Source organism: Gorilla gorilla, chromosome 4, assembly GCF_029281585.2.
Source record: "Gorilla gorilla gorilla isolate KB3781 chromosome 4, NHGRI_mGorGor1-v2.1_pri, whole genome shotgun sequence".
Classification (NCBI taxonomy): domain Eukaryota; kingdom Metazoa; phylum Chordata; class Mammalia; order Primates; family Hominidae; genus Gorilla; species Gorilla gorilla.
The window spans coordinates 41,889,602-41,915,426 of NC_073228.2; the positions used below are offsets into that span (position 1 = coordinate 41,889,602).

Below are 25,825 nucleotides of genomic sequence, written 5' to 3' on the forward strand. Positions count from 1 at the left end.
CCAGAGAGAACCAGGCACCCGGAGCCAGGGAGACAGCGAGACGACAGCTGGTCACCTCTCTCACCTCGTCTCAGGTCTAAACCCAAAAAGAACAAAAAGCCCGCACTCCTCCCTAAGGTCTCCAGAGAGATGGACAAGTCTGTAGATACCATCCATCAGCAATACTAATATCGTGGTGTCATTAAGTATTCATGGCCGTTCATTATGGCCTTCAATAATTCATCATTAGCACTTCTACCACACTTAGGACAGTGTAGAAAGGGAATCAGTGTAGAGAGGATAAGAATGATGGCATATAAATGAAGGCTTATTCATATGCAAATTACCCAAAGTTGTGTGATGCCTATCCATCTCTCTTTCTCTCTTTTTTTTGAGACAGAGTCTCACTCTGTCACCCAGGCTGGAGTGCGGTGGCACAGTCTCAGCTCACTGAACCTCCACCTCCCGGGTTCAAGCGATTCTCGTGCCTCAGCCTCCCAAGTAACTGGGATGACAGCCATGCACTACCACGCCCAGCTAATTTTTATATTTTTAGTAGAGTCAGGGTTTTACCATGTTAGCCAGGCTGGTCTCGAACTCCTGGCCTCAAGTGATCCACCTGCCTCATCCTCTCAAAGTGCTGGGATTGCGGACATGAGCCACAGCACCAGGCTCCATCTCTTGATCAATGTGCTGATTGCTTGGTGATGCCTGCCATGCTGCCCAGGAAACCCTGTCCACTTGGACCTCTGGGACTTTAGGACCCTGGCTGTCCAGGCCACATCCCCATCTGCCCTCGTGGGGGACCCAGGGACATCCTGAGCCTGGCATCCAAGGCTCTACCTGGCCACTACCCACCTGCCCAGGCTCACTGTCCCCTCCCCTGCCCACATCTGTCACACCAACCAAAAAGGGTGGCCAACAGTTCTCACAAATGCACTGCATTTCCCCACTTCCAGGCCTTCTAGATGTCCTTTCTCTCTGCATGCTCAACACCCTACTATCCGGGCCATGCTCAAATGTCTCATTCTCTTCCCATTCGCTTGCCCAACCCAGCCTGAGCTCAGCCCCTCTGAGTTTCCAAAGCTCTCCAGATCCACATAGCTCCCCTCGGTCCTTCATCCTAGGATTGTGGATGTGGTCATGTTTCCATCCTGTTATTCTCTCCAGACTAGAGGCCAGGTGTTGCAATGCAGGGCTAGGCAGAGTCTGTGCTTAGGTACTGGGGAGACTAAAGAGAGAGAGACTGAGCTAGAGAGGCCACCCATTAAGTGAGAGCATGGCACTGTGTGTGCTTGGTGCACAGGAGTGAGCAAGCGTGAGAGGAAGAGCAAGTGGAAAGCCCATGGGGGAGCAGACAGCAACGGAGGGCGCAGGGCAGGGCTTTCTGCAGCAACAGACATGTCCTAGAGCTGCACCGCCCAGTACGGTAGCCGCTAACCACATGCAGCTGTTGAGCATGTGAGATGCAGTTAGTGTGACTGAGGAATGCAGTTTCCACTTTTACTGAATTGCAATTAATTTTACTAACTATATGTGGGATAAGGGTTACCATACGGGGCAGCAGAGCTGTAGGCAAAGGAGTGAATATGCCTCTTGTCACCTCTGTACAAATCTACATGTGGGTACGTGGGTGTGTGTGCACATGCGTGGGCATGTATGTGGACACACGCACTGTGGGTCAGGGCTGCAGCGGGGGCAGCCTTGTGTGGCAGTGCCCCATGGGCAGCTCTGAGCCTGCATCACGTGGTGTGGGGCCGGTGTGTGGTTTCAGTGTGTACAGGACAGGAGGGGAGGGGGACAAAGGGGCCATTGTGCCACATTCCCAACTCAAACCCTCCTTTCCGCTGACATCACAGCCGCCCTAAATACAGCCACCCAGACCCGCTCCCCGAGACCCTCACTATCTCCTGCAGGGTGTCACAGAGCCTGCCGCTCTGTCAGACTCACCTTTGTCTTCTCTGTGAGAAGGACCAGGCTCCTGATTTTTGGCTGATTTTTCAGTCAAGCCCAGATGGAAAATTCTAGAAAGGGAGGAGGCTTCATTTGGATTTTTAATTTCTGTTGCAATCTCAGAATCCTGGGTCCCTTTTGGGACCTAAGCCCCATCTCCTGGCAGGATTTTCTATCACCGGAATACGGTAGATTTTCCCTCCTTTTTTTTTTTTTTTTTCCCAGCACCTTAACTCTCAGCTTCCCAGACTTTCTCCAGTGACAGAGCTGGGTGGGTGGAGGAGGAGAGGGGTTGCAAGAGAGCTTGCCGGCTGGGGTGAGGAGACTGTGTGTGGAGCAGGCGTGAGCGTGGGCCGCGTGGGAGAGAATGCGAGGCTGCCGTCAAGCCCAGCGTCCACACGAGGAGGCCTGCGATGGCGTCTGAGGGAGCAAGGTGAGTGCCACCAAGGGGTCTCTGTCTCCTGGGGGTGCCTGGTGATGAGAATGTGTCTGTCTGTGCCCACCTACCTGTGCACAAATAAATGTACCTGTGTTCACAGGGGCCTATACACATGTACGTGTGTGGGTTGGGGTGGGCGGGCATCTGTGCATGATGAGGGCAGCTTCCCCACACGTATGGCAGTGAAAGCAACCCTGTGTGAACTGTGAGAACGCATGGACTGTGGCATTTGGGACATATGTGTACATGGGCATGACAGAGGGCATAAGAGGGTCTGTCTGTGTGATATGGATGAATGGGGCGGGGGAGCAGAGAGGAGTGTGGGAAAAATTAGTGGGGGCTCCGTGTGGGAGGAGACCACTCTCCTGAAGTCCCCCAGCCAGTGGGAGCCCTGGTGCTGGGAAGGCTGAGTCTCCCTGTCCCCTTCCCCTGTGTGCGCTCCAGAGGGTATCAAGTCAGTCCGAGGGCATGTCCACAGTCAGGGAGGCAAGATCCTGGAAGCAGGAGGGTTCTTGTCCAGGAGGGTGGCAGGCCCTCCCCATGCAGAGATTTCAACCCTTTGCAGAGGATGTGCAAGGCAAGGCCAGGAGGGAGGTGAGTTTGGCACATGCTAATGCTGGAGAAAGTGGGATTTTCTCCGCAAAAGACAGTGGGAGGAACTGGGAAGGGGGTACTGAATGAGAAGGGACAGAGAACCATGATGGGGACTGAAACATTTTAGAGAAGGAGGCCACATACATGTGCAAGTTCTGGATGAATTCACTGCTGTGGGGCAAACTCTGCCCGCATGCCAGGGCTTCGCTGCTGAGTGCACGGAGGCCTAGGAGAGCAGGTGTTCTGTAGAAAGCAGGGAAAGGGGCTGAGTTCTGGGTGTGAGTTAATCTGGGATGGAGATACAGGAAGAGCCATGAAACCAGCACAGCCCAATAAAGATACAACCCAAGGCGCGGATGTAATTTTTCATGATCTAGCAGCCATTTAAAAAAAGATAAAAAGGGCTGGGGGCAGTGGCTCACGCCTGTAATCCCAGCACTTTGGGAGGCCGAGGCGGGCGTATTGCCTGAGGTCAGGAGTTTGTGACCAGTCTGGCCAACATGGTGAAATCCTGTCTCTACTAAAAATACAAAAAAAAAAATTAGCTGGGCCTGGTGGTGTGCGCCTGTAGTCCCAGCTACTCGGGAGGCTGAGGCAGGGAAATTGCTTGAACCAGGGAGGTGGAGGTTGCAGTGAGCCAGGATAGCGCCACTGCACTCCAGCCTGGGCAATGGAGCAAGACTCCATCTCAAAAAAAAAAAAAAAAAAAAAAGATAAAAAGGCTGGTGCTGTAGTGCATGTCCTAGCTACTCGGGAGGCTGATGCAGGAGGATCCCTTCAGGCCAGGAGTATGAGACCAGCCTGGGCAACACAGCGAGACCCTATCTCTACAAAAAAATTGTAAAAATTAGCCAGATGTGGTGGTGAGTGCCTGTAATCCTAGCTACTTGGTGGTTGAGGCAGGAAGATCACTTGAGTTTGAGGTAACAGTAAGCTATGATCATGCCACTGCACTCCAGCCTGGGCAACATAATGAGACCTCATCTCAAAAGAATAAATAAGTAACTACAGGTAAAACTAATTTTAGCAATGTATTTTATTTAACCTAATGTATCCCCAAATCCGATCATTTCACCATTACACTGAGGTACATCTCAGTTTGGACTAGCCACATCTTAAGTGCTCAGTAGCCACATGGCCTGAGGCTGCTGTACTCGATGGTGCAGCTCTAGGCAGCAGTTCCGTACCAAAGATCATACAAATTTAGGCTTCCACTCCCAATTCACAGGGAGAGATTGAACTTTTTACAAGGTGCAAGTGGAAATGGAGTTCATTTAGCCTGGATCTTAGGGGCCAGGGAGACCCCAGGGACCTCTGGCCTTGGTGGATTGTGTGTGCTTGTATGCAATAATGTGTCCATCCTTGGGAGCTGCCAGAGTGTCCAGTTCCCACAAATTCTCATAACAGCCCCAAGGTGGTTATGATGATCATCTTATGAGTAAACTAACCCTCAGCTGGCTGAGCCAGCTGTTGTGTGGCAGGATCATGATTGCAGTCCTGCTCCGGGGCAGCGTTCAGCAGGGGTCTGAGGCCGGCCCTAGGTGGCACCTTGAGTCGCCAGGTCTGGCCGATAGAGAGGTGGTGAGGGAATGTCTGAGTGTCAGGCCACGTGTGGGTGCTGTGTTTAGAAGGAAGGTGGAGGCCACCCACTGGGTAACAGGGGCAATGCCATCATGGGACTGGAGGAGACAGGGGTGGAGCAGAGTGTGCAGCTGGGCCAAGTCTCCCAGTGGAGGTGGAGGTGGGGGCGGCTGCCCTTCTTTGTCCTGGGCTGTGGGGGGTGGAGCTTGACTGCTGGCTGGAATCTTGCACGCCAAGGAGGGGCTGTTGCCCAGTGGGGAGGCACTAAGTATGTCTGTGCCCTCCCGGCATGCTGCTGGGGGCCTCTGGACATGTGTGCCCAGGCAGGGCTCAGCGTCCTCTGCAGGCACGCCATCCTCCCAGCTACTTGTCTGGGCCACTTCCTCTCAGGCCGGCAGCCAGGCTCCCGTGTGCTCTTTGGAGCTGAGCAGAGAGAAAGGCGCTGCCAAGACCCCAAGGCAAAGCCGGGAAGTGAGGAGCTGGCCTTGCACTCTCCCAGCCCTGGCCAGCACAGGAAGAGCACAGGAGGCCCAAGAGCTGCCTGGCTGCAGGGGGCGAGCCCAGAGATGAGGGGTGGGCAGCCTCCTCCTCAAGGGAGCAGGGATCAAGGAGGAGACACCCCAGACAGCAGGCTGGCTGCTGGAGCCTCCAATCTGTGCAAATCCTGGTTTTCTTCAGGAGAAAGAAAGAAATAGCCAAGGAGAAGCCAGAGGCAATCGCTAGTCAAAGAACCTGTTTGGTTATGGCGTGGGCACCTAAAGAGCTAGTAATTCAACAGGCAATTATTAAGCACGTACACTGCACCTCAGCCTGCCTCAGCAGATGCTCACGAAATCAGTGTTTGATGAGTTGATTGACTAACTAATGGGTACAGGGAGGCTCAGGAGATAATGGAAGAAGCTTTAGCCATGGCCTTGCTCAACCCCTGTGCCCTGAGAAGGGGAGCAACCTCCTTAAGAACACTGAGCACAGGAACGGTAGCTCACGGCAGTCATCCCAGCTACTCAGGAGGCTGAGGCAAGAGGACCGCTTGAGGCCAGGAGTTCGGGACCAGCGTGGGCAATGTAGTGAGACCCTGGCTCTAAAAGAAAGAACGCTGAGCAAACCCAGACACATGGTGTCCCTTCATGCCTTCCTTCAGAACATCCTTCCTGAGCACTCACTGTGTGCAGGCACTGCACGTGCTGCAGGCTGAAAGAATCGTATGTTCTAGTGCGGAAGAGGACTCGGAATATGTGAGCCCAGACAGCGCGAATCCTCTCAGAGAGCAGGACGGCCTCGCAGGGCAGGCAGTGGGACCACAGCGGGGACAGGGAAGGCGTCTCTGAGGAGGTGCCCTTTGGGCAAAGACAGAACCTGCAGTGAGGGGCTAGTTGTGTGGATGTGGGAGCCAGGGCCTTCCAGCAGAGGAAAAGGAGAAGGAGGCTGGAGTGGTGATGCCAGCCCTTGTCTGTGTTCTCTCGGAGTTGCCACTAGCTGGCCTTGCCAGCTGTCCCTCTTTTAGCCGGGCCCCTCTCAGGCTGAGTCCCTGGCCTGTCCTCATGTGGGAGTGGGAGTATATGAGCCTGGATATGGCCAGATGGCAGTGATCAGGGCAGAATTGGCCCCATTTGGTTGTGTCCACCTGGGAAAAACAGGCTCAGGCCTTCTCACGGCCAGCTGAGCTCTTCCGAGCTCATGTGGGGTCAAGCTGTGCTAGCACTACTCAGCCCAACAAGGGTCCCAGGCTGTGCTGTGTCCTCTGCACCCCTGCCCATCTCTGGAGGAGCTCAGCAAGGCGGGGGGTAGTCCTTGAGCCTAGGGCATTCCGGGACCCGCATTCCAACCTCCCTCTTTCCATATCTTTTTTTTTTTTTTTTTTTTTTTTGAGACAGAGTTTTGCTCTGTCACCCAGGCTGGAGTGCAGTGGTGTGATCTCGGCTCACTGCAACTCCACCTCCTGGGTTCAAGTGATTCTCCTGCCTCAGCCTCCTGAGTAGCTGGGATTACAGGTATGTGCCACCATGCCTGGCTAATTTTTGTATTTTTAGTAGAGATGGGGTTTCACTATGTTGGCCAGGCTGGTCTCGAACTACTGACCTCAAGTGATCTGCCTGTTTTGGCCTCCCAAAGTGCTGGGATTACAGGCATAAGCCACCACGCCCGGCCTCGCTCTCCATATCTAGATTGGCTTATCTCCAAACACAACAGACAGAGGGACTCTCCCTCCAGGGAATCTTGAGGTGCCAAAGAAATCTACAGGTAAGGGTCTGGATTTCCTGCTTCCAGAACCCCTCAACCCTGTAGAAGGCAGGGTGGAGGCAGAAGTGCCAGGGTCAAATTCAAGCTTTGCCACTTGCTTGTTCTGTAACCTTGGGTAAGTCACTGACTCTCCCTTGGTCTCTGTTTCCTTGTCTGTGAAATGGGGATAGTGATCCAGGCATCCCTCACTACCAGGTTCATGGGAGGGCTACAGATAGCAGGTCCTTCCCTCTTTCTTCCAGAGAATTTGAGAAAACAGCAAAATGCCAAGAGTCCAAAGGGCAGGCTGGCAGGCACTGGCTGCCTATGGGGCCTCCCAGAAAGCACAAAGGGAAACAGAGCCAGTGAGGACGGGAGAGGCTGCCAGCAGCAATTGGTGAGCAGAGCAGCAGATATTTATTCTGAATGTCCTTACTCCACACACTCTCACCCCACCCCACCCCCACTCCCTGCTTGTTTAGAGCCTGGGTTCCAGGCAGGCCAGGAGCTGGAATCAGCAGGTGGGATGTGCCATTCGTGGTGTGGACAGAGAAGGGAGGATGAAGTCAGGGCTGGACCTGGAACCACTGTGGGAAGAGAGAGTGGAGGGCTGAGAGGGCCAGATGCTGGTTCTCCTGACTTCCCCACCCTGACACTCCAACTGCGAGTGCTTGGCATTGGGGTCATAGCCCTGGCACTGGTGAGGACCCCCAGCAGCGGCCTCAGAGGGGCAGACAAGTCTATGTGCCTCTTCCCCTGATCTCTCCCAGACCCCACCATTTGCCCCAGCCTTGAGATAAAGGCCATCTTGTTCCCAGAAATAAGGCTGGCATCACCCACCAGACCTACCTGGCTGGGCCGTCAGTGCTGGTCCAGAATGAGGGGCACCTGGGCGCTGTCCACGCGGGGAGGCAGCCGCTCGCCTGTGCGCACGTTGAACATGGGCAGGGTGGAGAGTGGCCGGGGCACCTCGCGGCTGGCCGCCATCTGCCGCAGCTCCTCTGTGTTCCCGTGGATGGTGCAGTGGTGGACCATCTGGATGCTGGAGGTACAGGTGGGGAGTCATCAGCTCTGGGAGTCAGCTGCCCCGGAGTACAGCCTGGAACTGCCTCTGAGCCACCCTGCAGTCCTCCCCACCACTTATGTGGGGAGAGACTCAAACACATGATGCAGGGGCAGAAAACAAACAGAAAGCTCTATGGGGCCGGGTGTGGTGGCTCACGCCTGTAATCCCAGCACTTTGGGAGGCCAAGGCAGGCAGATCACTTGAGGTCAGGAGTTTGAGACCAGCCTGGCCAACACGGTGAAACCCTGTTTCTACAAAAAATAAAAATAAAAATTAGCCAGGTGTGGTGGTGGGCACCTGTAATCCCAGCTACTCAGGAGGCTGAGGCAGGAGATTCACTTGAACCTGGGAGGCGGAGGTTGCAGTGAGCTGAGATCGCAAGAGACTCCATCTCAAAGTACAAAAAAAGGAAAAAAAAAAAAAAGAAAGCTCTATGGTGCCTGCTCAGTGCCCAGTGGTCAAGACATGGGCTGTGGGTGTAGACAGCCTGGGTTCAAGGCTGTGTGTCTTGGGCAAGTTGCTTAATCACTCCATGCCTTAGTTTGCTCAACTGCCAAATGGAGATAATAACACCTACCACCAGGCCGGGCGCAGTGGCTCACACCTGTAATCCCAGCACTTCGGGAGGCCGAAGCGGGTGGATCACTTGAGGCCAAGAGTTCAAGGCCAGCCTGACCAACATGGTGAAACCCCATCTCTATTTAAAAAAAAAACAACAAAACCTACCTCCTAGGACTGCTGTGAAGATTAAAAGAGAAAATGCGGCTTAGTGTTTAGAACAGTGCCCACCACGTGATAAGCGCTCACAAGATATGGAGACATGAATAGACATCCACAGGGGCCATATTCTTCCAGAAGCCAGTGTTTGCTGAGCTTTATATTATGTTTTTATATTATTTATTTATTTTTAAGAGATGGGGTCTCACTTTGTCGCCAACTTCAGTGCAGTGGCACAATCATAGCTCACTGCAGCCTCTACCTCCTGGGCTCAAGCGATACTCCTGCCTCAGCCTCCTGAGTAACTGGGACTATAAGTGCAAGCCACCATGCTCAGCTAATTTAAAACTTTTTTTTTTGTAGAGACAGGCGTCTTACTATGTTGTTCAGGCTGGTCTTGAACTCCTGGCCTCAAGGGACCCTCCTGCCTCTGCCTCCCAAAGTGCTGGGATTACAGGCATGAGCCACTGCACCCAGCCAAGAATTGGTTTTCTTAGAGGAGCTGGGGCCCCAGGCAGGGCTGAAGCGACCCCACTTGCCACTTGGTTACTGATGAGATGAGGGAGGAGAAGTGATCCCCACCCATGTTCAGGTCCCAATTAGTGGACACAGACTCCGGTTAGAGCCTGACAGTTTAGACTGCAGAAAAGACCTAGCTTCACGCTGAATGGGCCATGCTCCTCCTGCGGGGAGTGGGACCAAGTCCTGTCTGGCCAGCAGGAAGAGGTGGAGTCACCATCTAAGGCCAGGGGAGGGTCAAGATGAGCTCTTGAGTCTGGAATTCGGTGAGCTGAGTTGTCCGAAACACAATTTTCTATTCCCAGGAAAGGGGAGACTGAGGGGAAAGAAAGCAACCAGTGTGTGGATGCTGAGATAGAGACAGCTGGGCAGGTGAGGCCCTGGCAGAGGAAGGCCTCAGTCAGTGGGCCCCCTCCTTATTCCCAGCCCCACATCTGGGCCTCATTACTCTGGCAACACACAGGTGGAAAAATGTGCTGGGGATGTCTTTCTAGAGCAAGAGCAGAGGCCAGACCCCGCAGTGGCTTCCCCACGGTCCTTCCACATCAGCACTTGGGCAGACAGACAAACGGCAGGCATTCCTACACACTCAGGCACACGCACAGACACACACACACACGTGGCCCAGGTCTCACCCACACCCACTCCACCACCAACACACAGTCCCGAAAGCACTGCCTCTGGCACAGAAATCCCCAGGAGAGGGTCGTGGGGCCTGGAGGACTCTGTGACCGCTGAAATCTGATCTAGGTGAAAAGCAGGCAGCAGAATCGTAACTCGTGGATAATCTGAAAAGTGGCAGACATTGAACAAGTGAAAAATTGGATTTTGTAGAAATGCATCAACGTGAAATCCAAACCAGCCAAGGCTAATGTTGCACATGGTAAAACGGTTATTGATTTCACATTGACTGAGGCAGCAGATTTTTCTGACAACATCAGAGCTACAGAGTTGACCCGGGGAAGGCTGGATGTGGAGGAAATACTGGTCACGAGAGAATATCCCCAGTGCCAGTAGATGTTAGTGATTAAATTTGGCTCAGTCCAAAAAAATTGAGGAATAAAATCTTCCTAGTGAAATGTACATGAAAAATCACTGATCCCCATGGGGAAAAATTCTATAAAATTGAAAACAGAAAATAAAAGCAAAGCCTTTTAACTGCTTTGTATAGAAAGTTGCTTGAGGAATTAAGTCAACTTAGCGTAAGTCAACTTAGCGTACATCTCTGTTCACTTTGGAAAATATATTCCCCATAAAAATTCATAAATGTTGGTATAACCCTGATGCCTGCAAAGCTTGTATTCTTCAACCCAGTGGCTCAAAAACCCAGTGAGTCAAGATGGTGGGATCAAAATGGTGAGTTTAAAACTGGGGGCCAGGCCAGGTGCAGTAGCTTTAGTCCCAGCTACTCAGGAAGCTGAGATGGGAGGATCGCTTGAGCCCAGGGAGTCTGAGGTTGCAGTGAGTTATGATTATGCCACTGCGCTCCAGCTTGGGTGACAAAGTGAGACCCTCTCTCTAAAAATTTTTAAAAAAATAAAATCCGCCCAGGCATGTGCACACACACATGCATATGTGCACGCACCGTGCAGGCCCACTGTCTGGCCCACAAGCGCAGCCCTCCTCCCCAGGACACCCGGCATGTTACATGCCCCCACCATCTGGCATCTCCGGTCCACCCCTCCCTGGAGGAAACAATGGGGCCACTGTGACCCACAGAATTCTGGTAGCCTCTGAGGTCACCACAGAGATAACCTCACCACCCCCTGCACCAAGAGCACAAGTCTGTGGAGGCCAGCCGTGGGTGACCATCCTTGATCCTTTCTCTGGCCACACAGGGAAAGGCGAGGGCCGGAGCCCAAGAGGAAGCCTCAGAGAGGACCAGGAACCGGGACACACCTCAGCCATCCTGTGAGGGGCAGCCCAGTGGAGACTTCCAGCCACCCTGGAGGTCCTTGCACCCAAGACACTTCACCTACCCCAGGGAGAGAAGCAGAAAGGCACTTCGCCACTGTCTCCATCAGTGCTGTTGAACTCAAATACTGCCATGGGTGGAGGCCAGCAGGGCAGCGTGTCCCTAGCAAGACAGCGACTGGGCAACGCACCTGTGCCAAACCCTGCCAGAAGCCCAGCACGTCCAAGGTGATCCTGAGGGCTGTGGCGGACAAGGGGAGCTGCAAGTATGTGTCCCTGGCCACCCTGAAGAAGGCTGTTTCCACCACGGGCTACGACATGGCCCGAAATGCCTATCACTTCAAGCGTGTGCTCAAGGGGCTGGTGGACAAGGGCTCAGCAGGTGACCGGCAGGGGGGCCTCAGGCTCCTTCACCCTGGGCAAGAAGCAGGCCTCCAAGTCCAAGCTCAAGGTCAAGAGGCAACGACAGCAGAGGTGGCGCTCTGGGCAGCGCCCCTTTGGACAGCACAGGTCACTACTGGGCTCCAAACAGAGGCACAAGCGGCTTATCAAGGGGGTTCGAAGGGTGGCCAAGTGCCACTGCAATTAACGAGGCAGGCCAGGCAAGCAGTCAGGGGTGCCAAGATCGCCATTGGCTCAGTGCAGTGGGAATAAAAGGAACCTAACTTATTTCACATCTGCCTCCTGGAATCTAGGGTTCAGGGGATTGGGAGAGGAAGAGGGCTGGGGGCACATAGGAGGGGTAAGGCCATGAGTAGGGGAAACCAGGCCAAAATAAGAGAGGAAGGATTTGGAAAGGGCTGGCAGAATTGGAAGCACTCATAGACACCAGCTAGTCCAACCTCGTGATCTTGCAGGTGGAGCATCTGAAGCCAGAAAGAAGGGTGACAGAGTAATTGTGTGGCAGAGCCCGGCCTGGACCGCAGGTGTCTGACTCATACTGATACTGGGAGTCTCTTAAGTTGCTTCTCAAGCCCTTTCCCCCAGAGTGGCAGCAGGTCCCATTCCCCTGTGTCATAACAGGCTCTTCTTTTTTTGGGGAAAGAGTTTCACTCTGTCGCCCGGGCTGGAGTGCCGTGGCACGATTACGGCTCATTGCAGCCTCAATCTCCCAGGCTCAAGCAATTCTCCTATCTCAGCCTCCCAAGTAGCTGGGACCACAGGCATGCTCCGCCACGCCTGGCTAGTTAAAAAAATTTTTTTTTGTTGAGATGGGGTCTCACTGTGTTGCCCAGGCTGGCCTCAAACTTCCAGGCTCAACCAATCCTCCCACCTCAGCCTCCCAAAGTGCTGGGATTACAGAGGTCAAGGGAAGGGGTGAGCATCACCCTGGAGTTATTTATTTTGTCTCTGCTGTTCATGGCATAGTTTGGTGGGGGGGTCCAACAACTGTCTAGGTGGGCTCCCACCCCACCCCCAGCTTTCCTTTACTCACTCGGAGGTAGCCAGGTCTCTCTTCAGCCTGTGGAAAAGTGAAGGAGAGGGTTAGCCCAGCTCTGGGCTTCACCCCAAGGTGCCCCAGGGCTCCAATGTGTGTGGAGGTCTGTGTGCAATTATCCACAATGCCCTCCTGGTGCCAGGCCAGGCAGGTCTCAAGCCCCAAGTTGCCTAGAAAGGGGCCCCACACTCCTTTTGTGCCTGAGAACCCCATTCCCACGGTGTCTGGGTCCCACACAGCACAAGTGCCACTGTGAGTCCCATGGGTGTGAGCTCCAGCAGGTGCTCCCCCGCCCTTCATGCCCACACTCACCTTCCCTCCCGCCGGCAGCACATGACATAGGCCAGCAGCAAGGTAAGAAGCAGGGCCACCAGCAGGGGCACCAGGAGGGTGACCAGAGCATCCACCAAGAAGTCACGGTCTGGGGCCTCAGTGGGTGGGCAGAAGAACGGGTCATGCTCCAGGATCCCATCACCTGGGGTGGGCACCTCATCTGCAGGCTCCGGCACTGACTTATCCACCTGCACAGAGAGCTCAGGGCTGATGCAGGAAGTGGCTGGCTGGACACAGAGGTCCCCAGGAACATGGCAGGGGCCAGGACTAGGAGGCAGGAGACACAAAGTCCAGCAGAGGCGGGACAGTGCACTGGTTAGCGCACAGCTCTAGGGTCTGACCGCCTGGTTTGAATCCAGACTCAGACAAGTGCTTAGCTAGGATGATTATGTGCCTCTGTTTCATCACCTGTAACGTCAGAAGGATAATAGTAGCACCTGTCTCCTGGAGTGGTGGTGAGCATAAAATATGTTGATGGGACAGTGCCAAGCACATAGCAAGTGCTCAAGAATGTTGTCAATTACCAGTCGCTGGCTGTGGACCCTGAATGAGTCCCTGCTCTGTTGGTCAATTCACAGGAACAGTGTACACCAGCCGTGGGATCCTGTGAACCTCAGCTCAGTATCCAAAGAGCTGTTGTGAGCATCTTTGGTTTATAGTGTGAAGAGCTATCAGATCCTTGTTGTAAGTGGGTTTGCTAGGTGGCACCTTACAGAAAAGCAGACAGAGCTGTCTGTCACGCAGAGGCGCTTGGTAGGGAAAGGGTCTGGGAACTGGACTGTGATACAGCTGTTGACCTGGGCAGATCTGGGGCGCGGGAGTTGGAGACCCCACTTGTGGATTGCGGACTCTGTCGCCCTCTTGTGGGGGAAAGGTAGAACTTCAGGGTGTGTGTGTGTGTGTGTGTGTGTGTGTGTGTGTGTGTGTGTGTATCCTCAGACTAAGCCTGTGGGCAATACTGAAAGCATCAGAGAAAGAAATGGGGACTGGAGCAATCAGAGAGACGGAGATAGGAAGCAGCATGGGAGGGAAGGGGGACTGGGACGGGGGCCATGCCCCACCCCACCCCCGGACCCAGGGTCCCTCCTCACCAGGGTCACATTGCACCAGTCAACGTGGAAGTGGGGTGCCAAGGTGTCATAGCAAGACAGAAGTGGAGGCTGGCCCTGGGCACAGCGGGCGTGGCTATCGGGGGATGCCACCATCTTCAGGCAAGTAGAGAAAGGTGAGGCAGAACCCACCTTAATGTACACCCTGGGACCAGATAGAAGTCACTGTCAGCAGAGTGGGGGCAGGGGGCACGAGGCACTACTCTGCCAGGGGTTGTTGAAACTTTCCTAATTGTAGGCTATGACCTGGGGATGGGATGAGGGAGACGCCTAGGAGGGAGGATTAAGGGAGGAACATGGCACAGCTGGGGTCTGGCAGGAGTCACAGTCCTCCCAGAGATCTGAGATCATGGTGAGAGTACACAGAGCACCCCATTCTTCTAGGGGGCCCTACCCTCCCTACTAAGGAATGTCTTTTAATGGATGTATCTGGTATGTCCTCATGAGGCACCAGGAAGTACAGAGTTCAGGGTAACTAGGGTCTAGGCTCTGGAAGGACAAGGAGATGCGGGTATAGCCAGAGGAGAGTGGTGAGTGGTGTGAAGCTGGGAGGTGGAGATGTGCGTGGTAAAGCCCCACCTGGAAATTAGGGAGACCCTTGTTCTATGCCCGCCACAAGCTGCATCCTCCTCTTTCAGGAAGTCCTCTAGGGTTGCACACCTACCCTTCTTTTCGGCCCTCAATGGGAAGGGGGACACGGCCCCCACGGTCCAAGGCAGAAGTGATGTTGAGCAGCTGAAGCTCTCCGGGCTCCCAGAGTCCCCCCAAGGCTGAGAGGAAGCGGCTGGCAGGTGTTGAGGGCAGCACCTCCTCCACATCGTGGCTGCGCACCAGGAACTCGGCTTGGTATGGCAGCAGGGGGCCTGGGAAGGCCAGGTGGACACCTCAGGCTGCACCCAGCCCCAGCTCTGCCCCGCAAAGCCTCCCCGAAGCTCCTCCCCACATCCCTGCACACCTCTTCAGGCCCCTCAATGCCCCATCCATCACAGACCCCAACAAGCCAAGGCCCAATAGTCTCTGCAACGCAGCGGGTAACAGAACTCCAGAGCCTGGAATCCCAGCCCAGCACCCATTCCCTGAGAGCCTTGTCCCCACTTTCCAGGATGCCCTGCTCCACTCCTCTCCAAGCCTCTCCTGTCCACAGCCCCCTCCCCCTCCGGGAGAGATTCCCCAAGACTGGCATTGGTGGGGAAGGGATGGGGCACAGCTAGAGGTACCTTCTGGGTCCCCAATCTCCAGCACTAGCCTCTGCCGAGTGGTATCAAAGCTGTCCCGATTGTAGGCTGTGACCTGGGGGATGGGAAAGACATCTGAGAAGTGGGTTAGGGGAGAAACGTGGCACAGCGGGGGCCTGGCAGGAGAGGACTCAGATACTAAATTAGAGGTATGTAAATTATATGTAAATGACTGTGAATGAACACCCAATCCCAACCCATAGGGCTGCTCCTAGGAGGCCACTCTGGCCCACCCCTGTGATTTTCTCAGGGTCCCTGACGGCACCTCAATGACCTGGCGCCCACGATCTTCTGGGGTGGCAGAGCCGTAGAGGAAGCCAGGGTGGTGGGGGCTGCGCTGGGTGTAGCGGAGCCACCGGGGCAGGTCTGGGTGTCCCTGGAGGTGGGCGTGGTAGGTGATGCGGACAGCGGGTGGGACAGCTGGTGGAAGCGAGGAGAGGGGATTCGAGTCACAGCAGGAGCCCTGCGGGGTACACCCCAGCCCGCCCGCCTGGGTGCCTGTCAGGCCGCTCACCGACATGCTCAGGAAGGCTCAGAAACGTCTCATGGTCCAAGGTGTGCACAAAGACACGGCCCACGAGTGGGTGTAGCGTGGTCTGCTGGGCCTCGGTGTCCCCCAGCCCTGCCAGGAGAACTGTGGGGACCCCACAAGTCCCAAACACACAGGCCAGCCTCACTCCTGGGCAGGGGATAAGCTCCCTTCCCCACCAAGTCCTTGGAGCCCCTAAGGGACCGAGAGAAGCGCTTCTTTTGCTGCCTCCCAGGAAGGGATTGGGGTGGGGATGGGGGAGCAAGCCCTGCTGGGCTAGACATTTTAATCATCTGGGTTTCGGGATTCGAGGGAGAACCTCTCCCACAACCTTTCCATTCCTCGTTTTAGGCCCCTATTAATGGTGCAGTGGGCAGGAACTGATGTTTGACTGGGAAGAGTGTGTGTGAGGGGGTGTGTGTGTGTGTGTGAGGGGATGTGGGTGTGTGTGTGTGAGGGTATGTGTGAAGGTCTGTGAGGATGTGTGTGAGGGTGTGTGGGTGTGTGTGAGGGTGTGTGTGCAGGTGAGTGTGTGTGAGAGGGTGTGTGTGAGGGTGTGTGTGTGAAGGTGTGTGTGTGGGGTGTGTGGGGGGTATGTGGGGGTGTGTGTGGGGGTGTGACGGTGTGTGAGGGTGTGTGAGGGTGTGTGAGGGTGTGTGAGAGGGTGTGTGGGTGTGTGTGAGGGTGTGTGGGGGTGTGTGAGGGTGTGTGGGTGTGTGAGGGTGTGTGAGGGTGTGTGTGGGTGTGAGGGTGTGTGAAGGTGTGTGTGACGGTGTGTGAGGGTGTGTGTGACGGTGTGTGAAGGTGTGTGTGAGGGTGTGTGAGGGTGTGTGAGGGTGTGTGAGGGTGTGTGTGTGAGGGTGTGTGTGAAGGTGTGTGAGAGTGTGTGAAGGTGTGTGTGAGGGTTGTGTGACGGTGTGTGTGAGGGTGTGTGAAGGTGTGTGTGTGAGGGTGTGTGTGTGAGAGTGTGTGAGGGTGTGTGTGAGGGTGTGTGTGTGTGAGGGTGTGTGAAGGTGTGTGTGTGAGGGTGTGTGAGGGTGTGTGAGGGTGTGTATGTGAGGGTGCCGTGAGGGTGTGTGAGGGTGTGTGTGGGTGGGTGTGTGTGTGTGTGAGGGTGTGTATGTGTGAAAGGCACTGGGAAAAGAATCCCATGCTAAATGCCCAAGAGCCCAGAGGAGAGAAAGAGGGGGCCAGGAGCCTACAGAAGAGGAAGGGTAGCCATTCTGGGCCTGGAGACCCCCACCTTCCTCCCCTAAAATACAGGGAAGAAGAAGGCCTGCCCTAGAGGCCAGTAGAAGCTGAACAAAAGGAATCCTAAGCCCAAGAGAGGAGCAGAGGACCTGGCCGCCAGCTCCACCCTCCCTCCCAGGGCCAAATTTAGCCTGGGCTTAGAAGCTGCGGCCCAGCCAGCTCATTAAAGGGCCCACGACCCTTTGGGCCTGTGCTGTCAGACCCACCTGGGCCCTAGGACACCTCCAGCCCTCAGAGCTCCCAGCCCCTTCATCCCAGAGCCCAGCTCCCAGCCCCATTCCCTGGATCCCCAGCTGGCCATGGCATTAACACCCCAAAGCCCTTCTGGCCCCTGCCTCACCCAACCCAGATCCCTCTTCTGTGGGCCCTCCACACCTCCATCTTACCACCCCTAAATCCTGCCCCCTCATCCTGGGCCTCCCCACTGAACAAGGCCCCAACTTGCCCACGAGGAGAGGAGTCCAGAAGAGTGTCGCAGCCATGGCTGCCCGGCCTGGCCCGCCCGGTGAGTGACAGAGACAGGGGGCAGGGAGGAGAGGGGGGAAGGAGGGAGGTGGCTCGGGGCAGCTGGGTCCCAGCGTCAGCCTCCCCTCCCCGCCTGGAGCATGCACCAAATCTGGGATAGACACCCTCCTCGCACTCATTGTCCCTCCAACCGTCCCCTGCAGTGGCCACAGTGTTTTTTAAACCACCAACCAGGCCACCTCCATCCTCCCTTAAAACTCTAATGGTTCTCCTGGCCCCTGAGTTCCCAGCTCATCCCCAGTTGGTGGCTTTCTGGCCTGTCCTGAACCTGGTCAGCTGGTCTAGAATCCCATCCTCTGCCCCTACCCTTCCAACCCCAGGCCCCTGCTCAGCCTCACTCCGTTCCTGCCTAGCTTGGCAGACTCTCTCAAGTCTCCATGCCGTCGCCCAGGCTATTCCCTCTGCCTGCAGTTCCCTTCCCACCTTCATTCAAGCAGCAACCTTCCAGTCACCTTTCCAGACTCTGCACAGATGTCCTCTCCTCTCTGAAGCCTTTCTGACCTTCCTTCTTCTGCTAGGCCAAGCTGGGTGTCCCCTTAGCCCCTGCGTGCTTTCCTGGGCACAACACAATCACACAGACTGCTCCAAGCTCCTCGAAGACTAGGATCTTGTCATGTTTGTATCCTTGGGCCTGGCACAGGGCCTGGTAACTAGTAGGTGTAGCTGACTGGTGGCAGCTTCCTTAACAGCAAACGTAGGTGCCATCCACCCAGCCTTTATCCCCAGTCCAAGCACTTCAGCGTGGAGGTCTAGCAAGCCCTGGACAGGACCAGCCAGGTAGAGACAGGTGAGCGGAGGAGGCACCCTCTCTGGCCCATGGAGTCAGGGTTCGGCGCATAGACTTGGAGGCCTGGAGGTGGGCCACCTTGGCCACTTGCTGGGGATGAGGCCTTGAGTGCACCATTTGCCCTCTAGCCCATTTCCACAACTATAAACTGGCAAGAATAGTGCTTGCCTCTTGGCATCATTGTGAGGACTCCACAAAGTAATGAATGCAGCGCATATTTATGAAACACTGCTATGTATCAGACATTGAAATTGCAAAGATAAGCAAACCTCTGCCCACAGGGAGGTCACCTGCCAGTGGGTAATACCAGCTAGCGCTGCCAGCTACTGTGCTGAGAATCTTACATATATCTACCTATATTACCTCATTCCGTCTCCTCAGCAGTTCCATGAGGCAGGTATTATTACTGTGCCCATTTAACAGATGATAAAACTGAGGCACAGGGGTGTATACCTTCCCCAAGGCCACATTGCTGATGAGTAGAATGCATGTGGACGGCTTAGCCCAGTGCCTGGCTCAGTCGATGACTGTGCTGCTGATGTACTTGCCCGGCCCTGCTTCCCCTTCCTTCTTGCCTCTGCCAAAGGATCTCAGTCCAGGGGTGATGAGGCACGGTGTCCTCTCCCCAGGTCTCTCACTTAGGGCAGGCACAGGGGCACTCTCCCCAGGTGCCCTGAGAAGGGGGCGGGGACCTATGGCTGCAAGGGTTCCCAAATCCTTGGTGCCTGTGTGACCTCTCCTCCAGGGCCTCAAAAGGACAACAAAATAGCCCAGGCAAGGATTGCTTGGGTCCAGCCTAAGGGCACAGGTGTTGGCCTGCAGATGGGGTGACTGGTAGGCAGGTTACTCAGTCCTTGTCCCTTCCTCTCTCTCTCTCCACCTGACTGACCCGCTCATCCTTGGAGAGCCTCCAAATTCCAGAGTCAGCATCCCCTCAGGCAAGGCAGTATTTGTCCCAGCATCACCTGGCCATCTCTCTGTCTTCTCAGAGACAGAGGGAGGGAGGAAGAAAGGTTCTGGAGGCAGAGGAAGAGCCCGAGGGTTCTGGGAGAGCAGGCAGAAGCGCCAACCCCCTGGGCACCTGCCCAGCCTCACCCCTGAGCTTCTCCATGTGACTCCCCGCCCCCTGCTGTCCCCCTGGCTATTTTTGGAGCCACCCACTCAGCTGTCTTAAGGTAGCAGTGCCTGGCCCCAGTGTCACCAGGCCCATGGAGGCCAGCCTTCCTTAATGAAAAGCTGCAGCTACTTCCCCATCAGATCCTCCCTGCCCAATTCAAGGGAGCCAGGGACTGTCCCACAAGCCAGAAAGTCCCCAGAAACCCTTCTCAGGCCCCCCAGCCATCAGAGGACCTTCCCACTCAGAGCTGTCTGGATTGCAACCTGCTGCTTGTAACACACAGCACCTTCTGTCTATTGGGCCTAGGGGTGGGAAGGGAGGTCACAGGGTCTTTAAACTTCTTAGTTTGAAAAATTTGCAGCATACTATAATAAGCCCCCATGTATCTGTCACCTGGCTTCAACAATTATCAACTCATGGCCAATCTAGTTTCATCTATACCCCTCCTGATTAATTTCATCCATCAATATTTCAGTGTGTATCTTTAAATGATAATGACTCTCTTTAACATAATCACATAACACGTTCAGCTATTAATATCATCAATACAATTCCTTAATATCAAACTTCTAGTGTTCAAATTACCAATTTCTCATAAATATACATATTTTTACAGTGTATTTGTTTGACTCAAGATACAAAGAAGATACACACATTGCAATTGATTGATGATTTATAGGGCTTTTTTTTTTTTTTTTTTTGAGACAGAGTCTTGCTCTGTCACCCGGGTTGGAGTGCAGTGCCATGATCTCGGCTCACTGCCACCTCTGCCTCCCAGATTCAAGCAATTCTCCTGCCTCAGCCTACAGGCACGTGCCACCATGCCCAGTTATTTTTTTTTTATTTTTAGTAGAGATGGGGTTTCACCATGTTGGCCAGGCTGGTCTCAAACTCCTGACCTCAAGTGATCCACCCACCTTGGCCTCACAAAGTGCTGAGATTACGGGCGTGAGCCACTGTGCCTGGCCAAGGTTCTTTTAAATTTCTTCAAATCTATAGGTTCCCATACATCCTTTCTCTCTCTTTTTTCCTTCCTCCCTTCCTTCCTTCCTTCATACTTTCCTTCCTTTCCTCCCTCCTTCCTTCCTTCCCTCCCTCCCTCCTCCTTCTTCCTTCTCTCCCTCCCTCCTTCTTCTTCCTTCTCTCCCTCCCTCCCTCCTTTCTTCCTTCCTTCCCTCCCTCCCTCTCCTTCCTTCCTTCCTTCCTTCCCTCCCTTCTCTTTCTCGTTCCTTGAAGGAGCCAGAAAATTTCTTCTGTAGTTTTTTGCCCTCTGGATTTTGCTGATTGCATCTCTATGGTGATCTTTAACATGCTCCTTCCACCTCCATACTTCCTGTACGTTGTATTTCCTGTACATTGTTACTGTAATTTGTAGTTGGATCTAGAGGCCTTATAAGGTTTATGTTCAATTTCCTTCGTTGAGACCACTTCATAGGTGGTGACAATGTTCTTCCATTTGAAGGCACATCATGCGTTTCTGTGGTCTTAGTAGTTAGTGTCTTGCCTCCGCCATTAGCGTTTTATTTTTTGTGTGTGTGCGGAATAGTGATATTCAGATTTGATCACTCTGATCACGCCTTCCTTTATTAGCTGGAATAATTATAGACAGAAACTGCCCCTTGCGATTTGGTTACTGAGTGGGAAAGTTCGTAAAAGGAAGACGGGAGAAACGCTGGACTCTTCCTGTATTAAACAGTTTCTGAATAAAGAGCTGTTTCCCTAGCATCCTCCAAACTCTGGCCAGTCCGAGCTTCTTTGGTAGTAGTAGAATGATGATACATGGTTTACACCTATCTGACTGCTTCAGTCCATTGCAACTAGGGTCCCTTCTGGTGCTCACATTGCCTATCTTTAGCTCTCCGTTTTGTCATCCCCAGTTGGGGTGTCGGTCAGGAGAGCTGGAGGGGTCGGGGCTCGCACCCCGCCTCGCACAGCTGGTGCCCTTGCCGGTGCCGTAGGCTCCGCCGGGACTTCCCCGGCCTCCGCCTCACTCCTGCGGCCCAGCCCTGCCCTGAGCTAGTCGCTTCTCTGTCCTGGCCTTTTTGACATCCGCATCCGTCTCTCCAGCTTTCTGCCCCGTCTCTGCCCACCAGTACCTAAATGTAAGCCCTCTGGTCCTTTGTCCCTGTATCTCCCCATCCCAGTGAATGTTTGCTGAATGAACGAATGACTGCTGTCCAGTGTGTGTCATTCAGCTTCAGTTTCTGTGCACCTGTCTCTAAGTCTCTTGAGGTCTGAGGCCGTGTTTTCTTTATCTGCATCTATACGTTGCCGTGAGGGACAAAGGAAAGGGCTTCTCGTCATTGTGATCTGATTCTCGCATCTGCCTCCCAGACTCCACCCACATCTTTCTCCCCTGTCCCGTACGCCGCCTCCAGCGCAACAACAAAGACTGCGACCTGGCCAGTCCGCCACGAGAGGGCGCGTTCGCTGGCGCCAGCCCGGTCTTGCGCCTGCGCGATGTTGGGACGGAGCGGGAGTCGGGGGCGGGATGCTTGCGGAGCGCACCGCCCCGGGCTGGGGATGCGCGTCAGCAGTGCGTGCTGGGGGACGCAGTTACAGGGGGCGACGCAGGAGGGAACCCAAGGCCACGAGCTCCATCTCGTCCTCCCCTTCCCGACCCAGAAAACGCTCTAATCTACACGGGGAGGAGAACCCGCACGGAGGCAGGGGGCTGGACATAATGATCTCTTCCCCATCCCACCTCCGCCCATCCCACCATCTGTATCAAGCCTCCGACTTCCAAGGACATTTCCATATCCCCCCAGACATTTTGGGATACCAGCCTGGAGACCTAAATGTACCCAGAATCCCCCGCCTTTTTATCGGTGGATTTCAGCCCTCAAAGCGTTCCGTGAGCCTCTGACCGCCCAAATCCATCACACATGAGTTGGAATGCCAGGGACCATTCCCGGCCAAACGTTAGCTTACAGGAGAAAGAAAGAAGAGGAGGGACTGTCCGAAGTGCCTCGGCACTATGCCTGCACAGCTGGATCTCTGGACACGGAGCCCTGGACCGTTTCCACCCAGACACTCCCATTCCATCAAGTGGGGGTAAGAAGGATCAATGAGATAATGGAAGCGAAAGCGCTTTGCAAACTGTAAAGCTCTGGAGAAAGTAAGGGTGTTTTATTTATTTATAACTGACAGTGCAAGGTAATAGCTGCCCAGGGCCAGCCCACAGGCACAGTCCAAGAGCTGGAAGAGGTCAGATTTAGAAGCCACCATTCACTGATAGAAGGATTAGGAAAATAAGACCAGGCACGGGGGCTCACACCTGTAATCCCAGCACTTTGGGAGGCCGAGGTGGGTAGATCACGAGATCAGGAGTTCCAGACCAGCCTGGCCAACATGGTGAAACCCCATCTCTACTAAAAATAATTAGCCGGGCGTCGTGGTGGGCACCTGTAATCCCAGCTAATCAGGAGGCTGAGGCAGGAGAATCTCTTGAACCCGGGAGGCAGAGGTTGCAGTGAGTTGAGATCATGCCATTGCACTCCAGCCTGGGTGACAGAGCGAGACTCTGTCTCAAAAAAAAATTTTTAAAAAGAAGGGTTAGGAAAATAAGAGGCAAAAGTCTCTGACATCTGTAGACAGCATGATTACTTATATGGAAAATCAAGAGATTCTACGGGGATATTATTAGAGTGATTAAGTGAAGTCATGCTGGACAAATGTCAACATCCAAATACAAAAAACCATATAAAATTCAGCAGTGTTTCTACGCACTATCAATAGTTTATTAGAAATTATAGTATCTTTCAAAAAGAAATCATTCACAATAAAATTAAAACTGTACAAAACCCAGAAAAAAATTACAAAACACATTGCAAGATATTTAGGAAGTAAAACATAGGCTACAATAGTAATAAATGGAGAGCCATAGAGAAGTATTAGGTTAAGTATGAGATGCCTCCATGTTATGAAGACGATTCTCTCCACGTTAATCTGTTGATTCATTGCAGGTCCAATAAATATTCCAACAGGATTTTTCACAGAGCTAGGCAAACTGATTCTAAAATTCATAGAGAAGAGCAAAGACCCAAGAAAAAAGTAGACAGTTCTGAAAAAGAATAAGGAAAGAGACCTGGCCCTAACAAATACCAAGACTTTTTTGAAAGCAATAGTAATTAAAACAATGTGGTATCGGTGCCGGGCTAGACAAAGGAATCAATAGAATAGAGTGCCCAGAAACAGATCCAAGTATATGTGGGAATGTGATTTATGATAGTGGCGGCACTGCAACTCAGTGAGAGAGAATAGACTTCAATAAAATGTGTTGTGACAATTGGCTTTTCCTATGAAAAATCTTCACACCATCCATAAATATGAATTCCAGATGGATTAAAGACCTAAAAATGAAAAACAAAACTTTAAAATAATTAGGAGAAAATGTAGGAGACGTAAGGGTAGGAAAGCATTTCTTAGACAGGAGACACACTCAAAAAAGATCAGCCGATTTTTATTACATTACCCCCCAAAAGCCCTCTGCTATGAAAATGATATTACGAACAAAGTTAAGAGACAAGGAGCAGCCTGGGTGGCAATGGTGACAGCATACACAACAGATAAAGGGTTAGCATTCAGAATATAAAGACCTCCTAGGAATCTACAAAATTAGCTGGGCGTGGTGGTGCGCACCTGTAATCTCAGCTATTTGGGAGGCTGAGGCAGGAGAATTGCTTGAACCTGGGAGGCAGAGGTTGCGGTGAGGCAGAGGTTGCGGTGAGCCAAGATTGCCCCATCCCACTCTAGCCTGGGCAACAAGAGCGAAACTCCATTTAAAAAAAAAAAAACCTCCTAGGAATCAATATGGAAAAGACAGAACTTTTATTTTATTTTTATTTCTTCTTTTTTTTTTTTTGAAACAGGGTCTTGCTCTGTCGCTCAGGCTGGAATGCAGTGACACAACCTCGGCTCACTGCAACCTCTGCCCCTCCAGGCTCAAGTGATCTTTCCACATCAGCCTCCCAAGTAGCTGTGACTACAGGCACATGCCACCATGCACGGCTAATATATATATAAAACATATATATATCATATATATATCATATATATATATTTGGTAGAGATGGGGTCTCACCATGTTGCTCAGCCTTGTCTGAAACTCCTGGGCTCAAGCAGTCTTCCCACCCTGGCCTCCCAAAATGCCAAGATTACAGGTGTGAGCCAGCAAACCTGGCCTATTTTTTTCTTTCAAGGTACTCATCAAGTAGTAAGGACAGACATTTTTTGTGCCACTCTAAATAGCATCCCTTCCTTCTTCCTTGATAATCAGAACCCCATTCTGATTCAGGGGTTTGGGCTTTGTGGGAGGCTTGGCCTTCCTCAACCCCATCAGGTGAATGATGATTGGTCTAAATATAGCATGATAATTTAGTTCCTCTGGTCAATGATTGGTTTAGGTGTGAACGTTTATGCAATTCTGGAAGGTCTCCTGGTGGGGACCCCTGGGAAAGAGACTAATAAGAAAGCATACAGTTTCTTCAGTCTCTGACGTTGTTGTCTGCACAAGAGAGTTAAGGCAGCCATCTTGGGACCATGAAGGGGCCAGTCTAAGAGGCAAATCAACACAATGAGAGGGTGTTGGAAAAAGACAAAAAGAACCTGGTCCTTGATGTCACAGCCAGGCCTCTGAATTAACCACCCCCAGGACTTCTTGTTACGTGAGCTAATAAATGTTCCTTTTTGCTTAAACCCCTTCTAGTTGGGCTTTCTGTTGTAACTTGCACCGAAAACTACAATAGGATAGCAAAGGATATGAACATAAGTGATTTGCCTAGAGGAAACCCACATGGTCAATGAGAATAAGATGCTCAGCCTCATAGGCAGGGAATGCAGCTTCAAATGAGATGCCACATCATGCCTATCAGATTGGCAAACATAAGTCTAACAAGAGCAAAAGTTGGCAAGGATATGGTAAAACAGGATGTCTTGTACAAACGCTGGTGGTGAGAGGATCAATTGGTTCAGACGCTGTAGAGAGCAGTTTGGCAGTACTAGTCAACTTCAAAGTGTGCCTGCCCGACAATCCTAGCTTTCTAAGTATATGCCCTAATAATGGGTTCAGAGAAAAGTCCAAGCATGTTCATTGAAGCCCTGTTTATATAACAGCAAAACAGGCCCGGTGCAATGGCTCATGCCTGTAATCCCAGCACTTTGGGAAGCTGAGGCAGGCAGATCACTTGAGCTCAGGAGTTTGAGACCAGTCTGGCCAACATGGTGAAACCCTGTCTCTGCTAAAAATACAAAAATTAGCCAGGCGCAGTGGCATGTGCCTGTAATCCCTGCTACTCGGGAGGCTGAGGTAGGAGGATCGCTTGAACCTGGGAGGCGGAGGTTGCAGTGAGCCAAGATTGTGCCATTGTACTCCAGCCTGAGCGACAGAGCGAGACTCCATCTCAAAAATAAATAAATAGCAATAATAACAAAACATAGAGACAACCTAAACACCCAATTGATAAATATATTGTGGCTTATTCTTCTGATAAAATAATAAACAGAAGTTAAAACGAACAA

At 52.9% G+C, this 25,825-nt stretch overlaps 2 protein-coding genes and 1 long non-coding RNA gene across 4 annotated transcripts; 2 read left to right on the top strand and 1 right to left on the bottom strand.

Annotated features, from left to right (window-relative positions):
• Window positions 1-2,195: 2,195 nt before the first annotated feature.
• Window positions 2,196-11,656, top strand: LOC101131210 (putative histone H1.9). The gene is given in 3 exon segments (XM_019027042.3): window positions 2,196-2,365; window positions 10,907-11,356; window positions 11,358-11,656. Coding segments are annotated over 3 exon segments (684 nt in total). The 5' UTR covers window positions 2,196-2,345; the 3' UTR covers window positions 11,572-11,656.
• SGCA (sarcoglycan alpha) lies at window positions 7,137-17,539 on the bottom strand. Its single transcript, XM_019027041.4, has 10 exons — window positions 17,323-17,539; window positions 15,612-15,731; window positions 15,363-15,517; window positions 15,080-15,152; window positions 14,527-14,725; window positions 13,845-14,007; window positions 12,733-12,941; window positions 12,418-12,444; window positions 7,616-7,808; window positions 7,137-7,353 (listed from the first exon to the last, which is right to left on the bottom strand). The coding sequence occupies exons 1-9, from the start codon at window positions 17,519-17,521 to the stop codon at window positions 7,628-7,630; spliced, it is 1,326 nt and encodes a 441-aa protein (XP_018882586.2). The 5' UTR covers window positions 17,522-17,539; the 3' UTR covers window positions 7,137-7,353; window positions 7,616-7,627.
• On the top strand, window positions 17,253-25,505 carry LOC129533707 (uncharacterized). 2 transcript variants are annotated; one of them, XR_010133596.1, is made up of 3 exons: window positions 17,253-17,382; window positions 17,921-18,021; window positions 18,101-18,419. It is a non-coding gene; the product is annotated as an uncharacterized lncRNA (long non-coding RNA). The 2 variants fall into 2 exon arrangements; XR_010133597.1 differs by lacking the exon at window positions 17,921-18,021 and adding an exon at window positions 22,233-25,505 and having other exon boundaries at window positions 17,359-17,382; window positions 18,092-18,189.
• The last annotated feature ends 320 nt before the right edge of the window (window positions 25,506-25,825 follow it).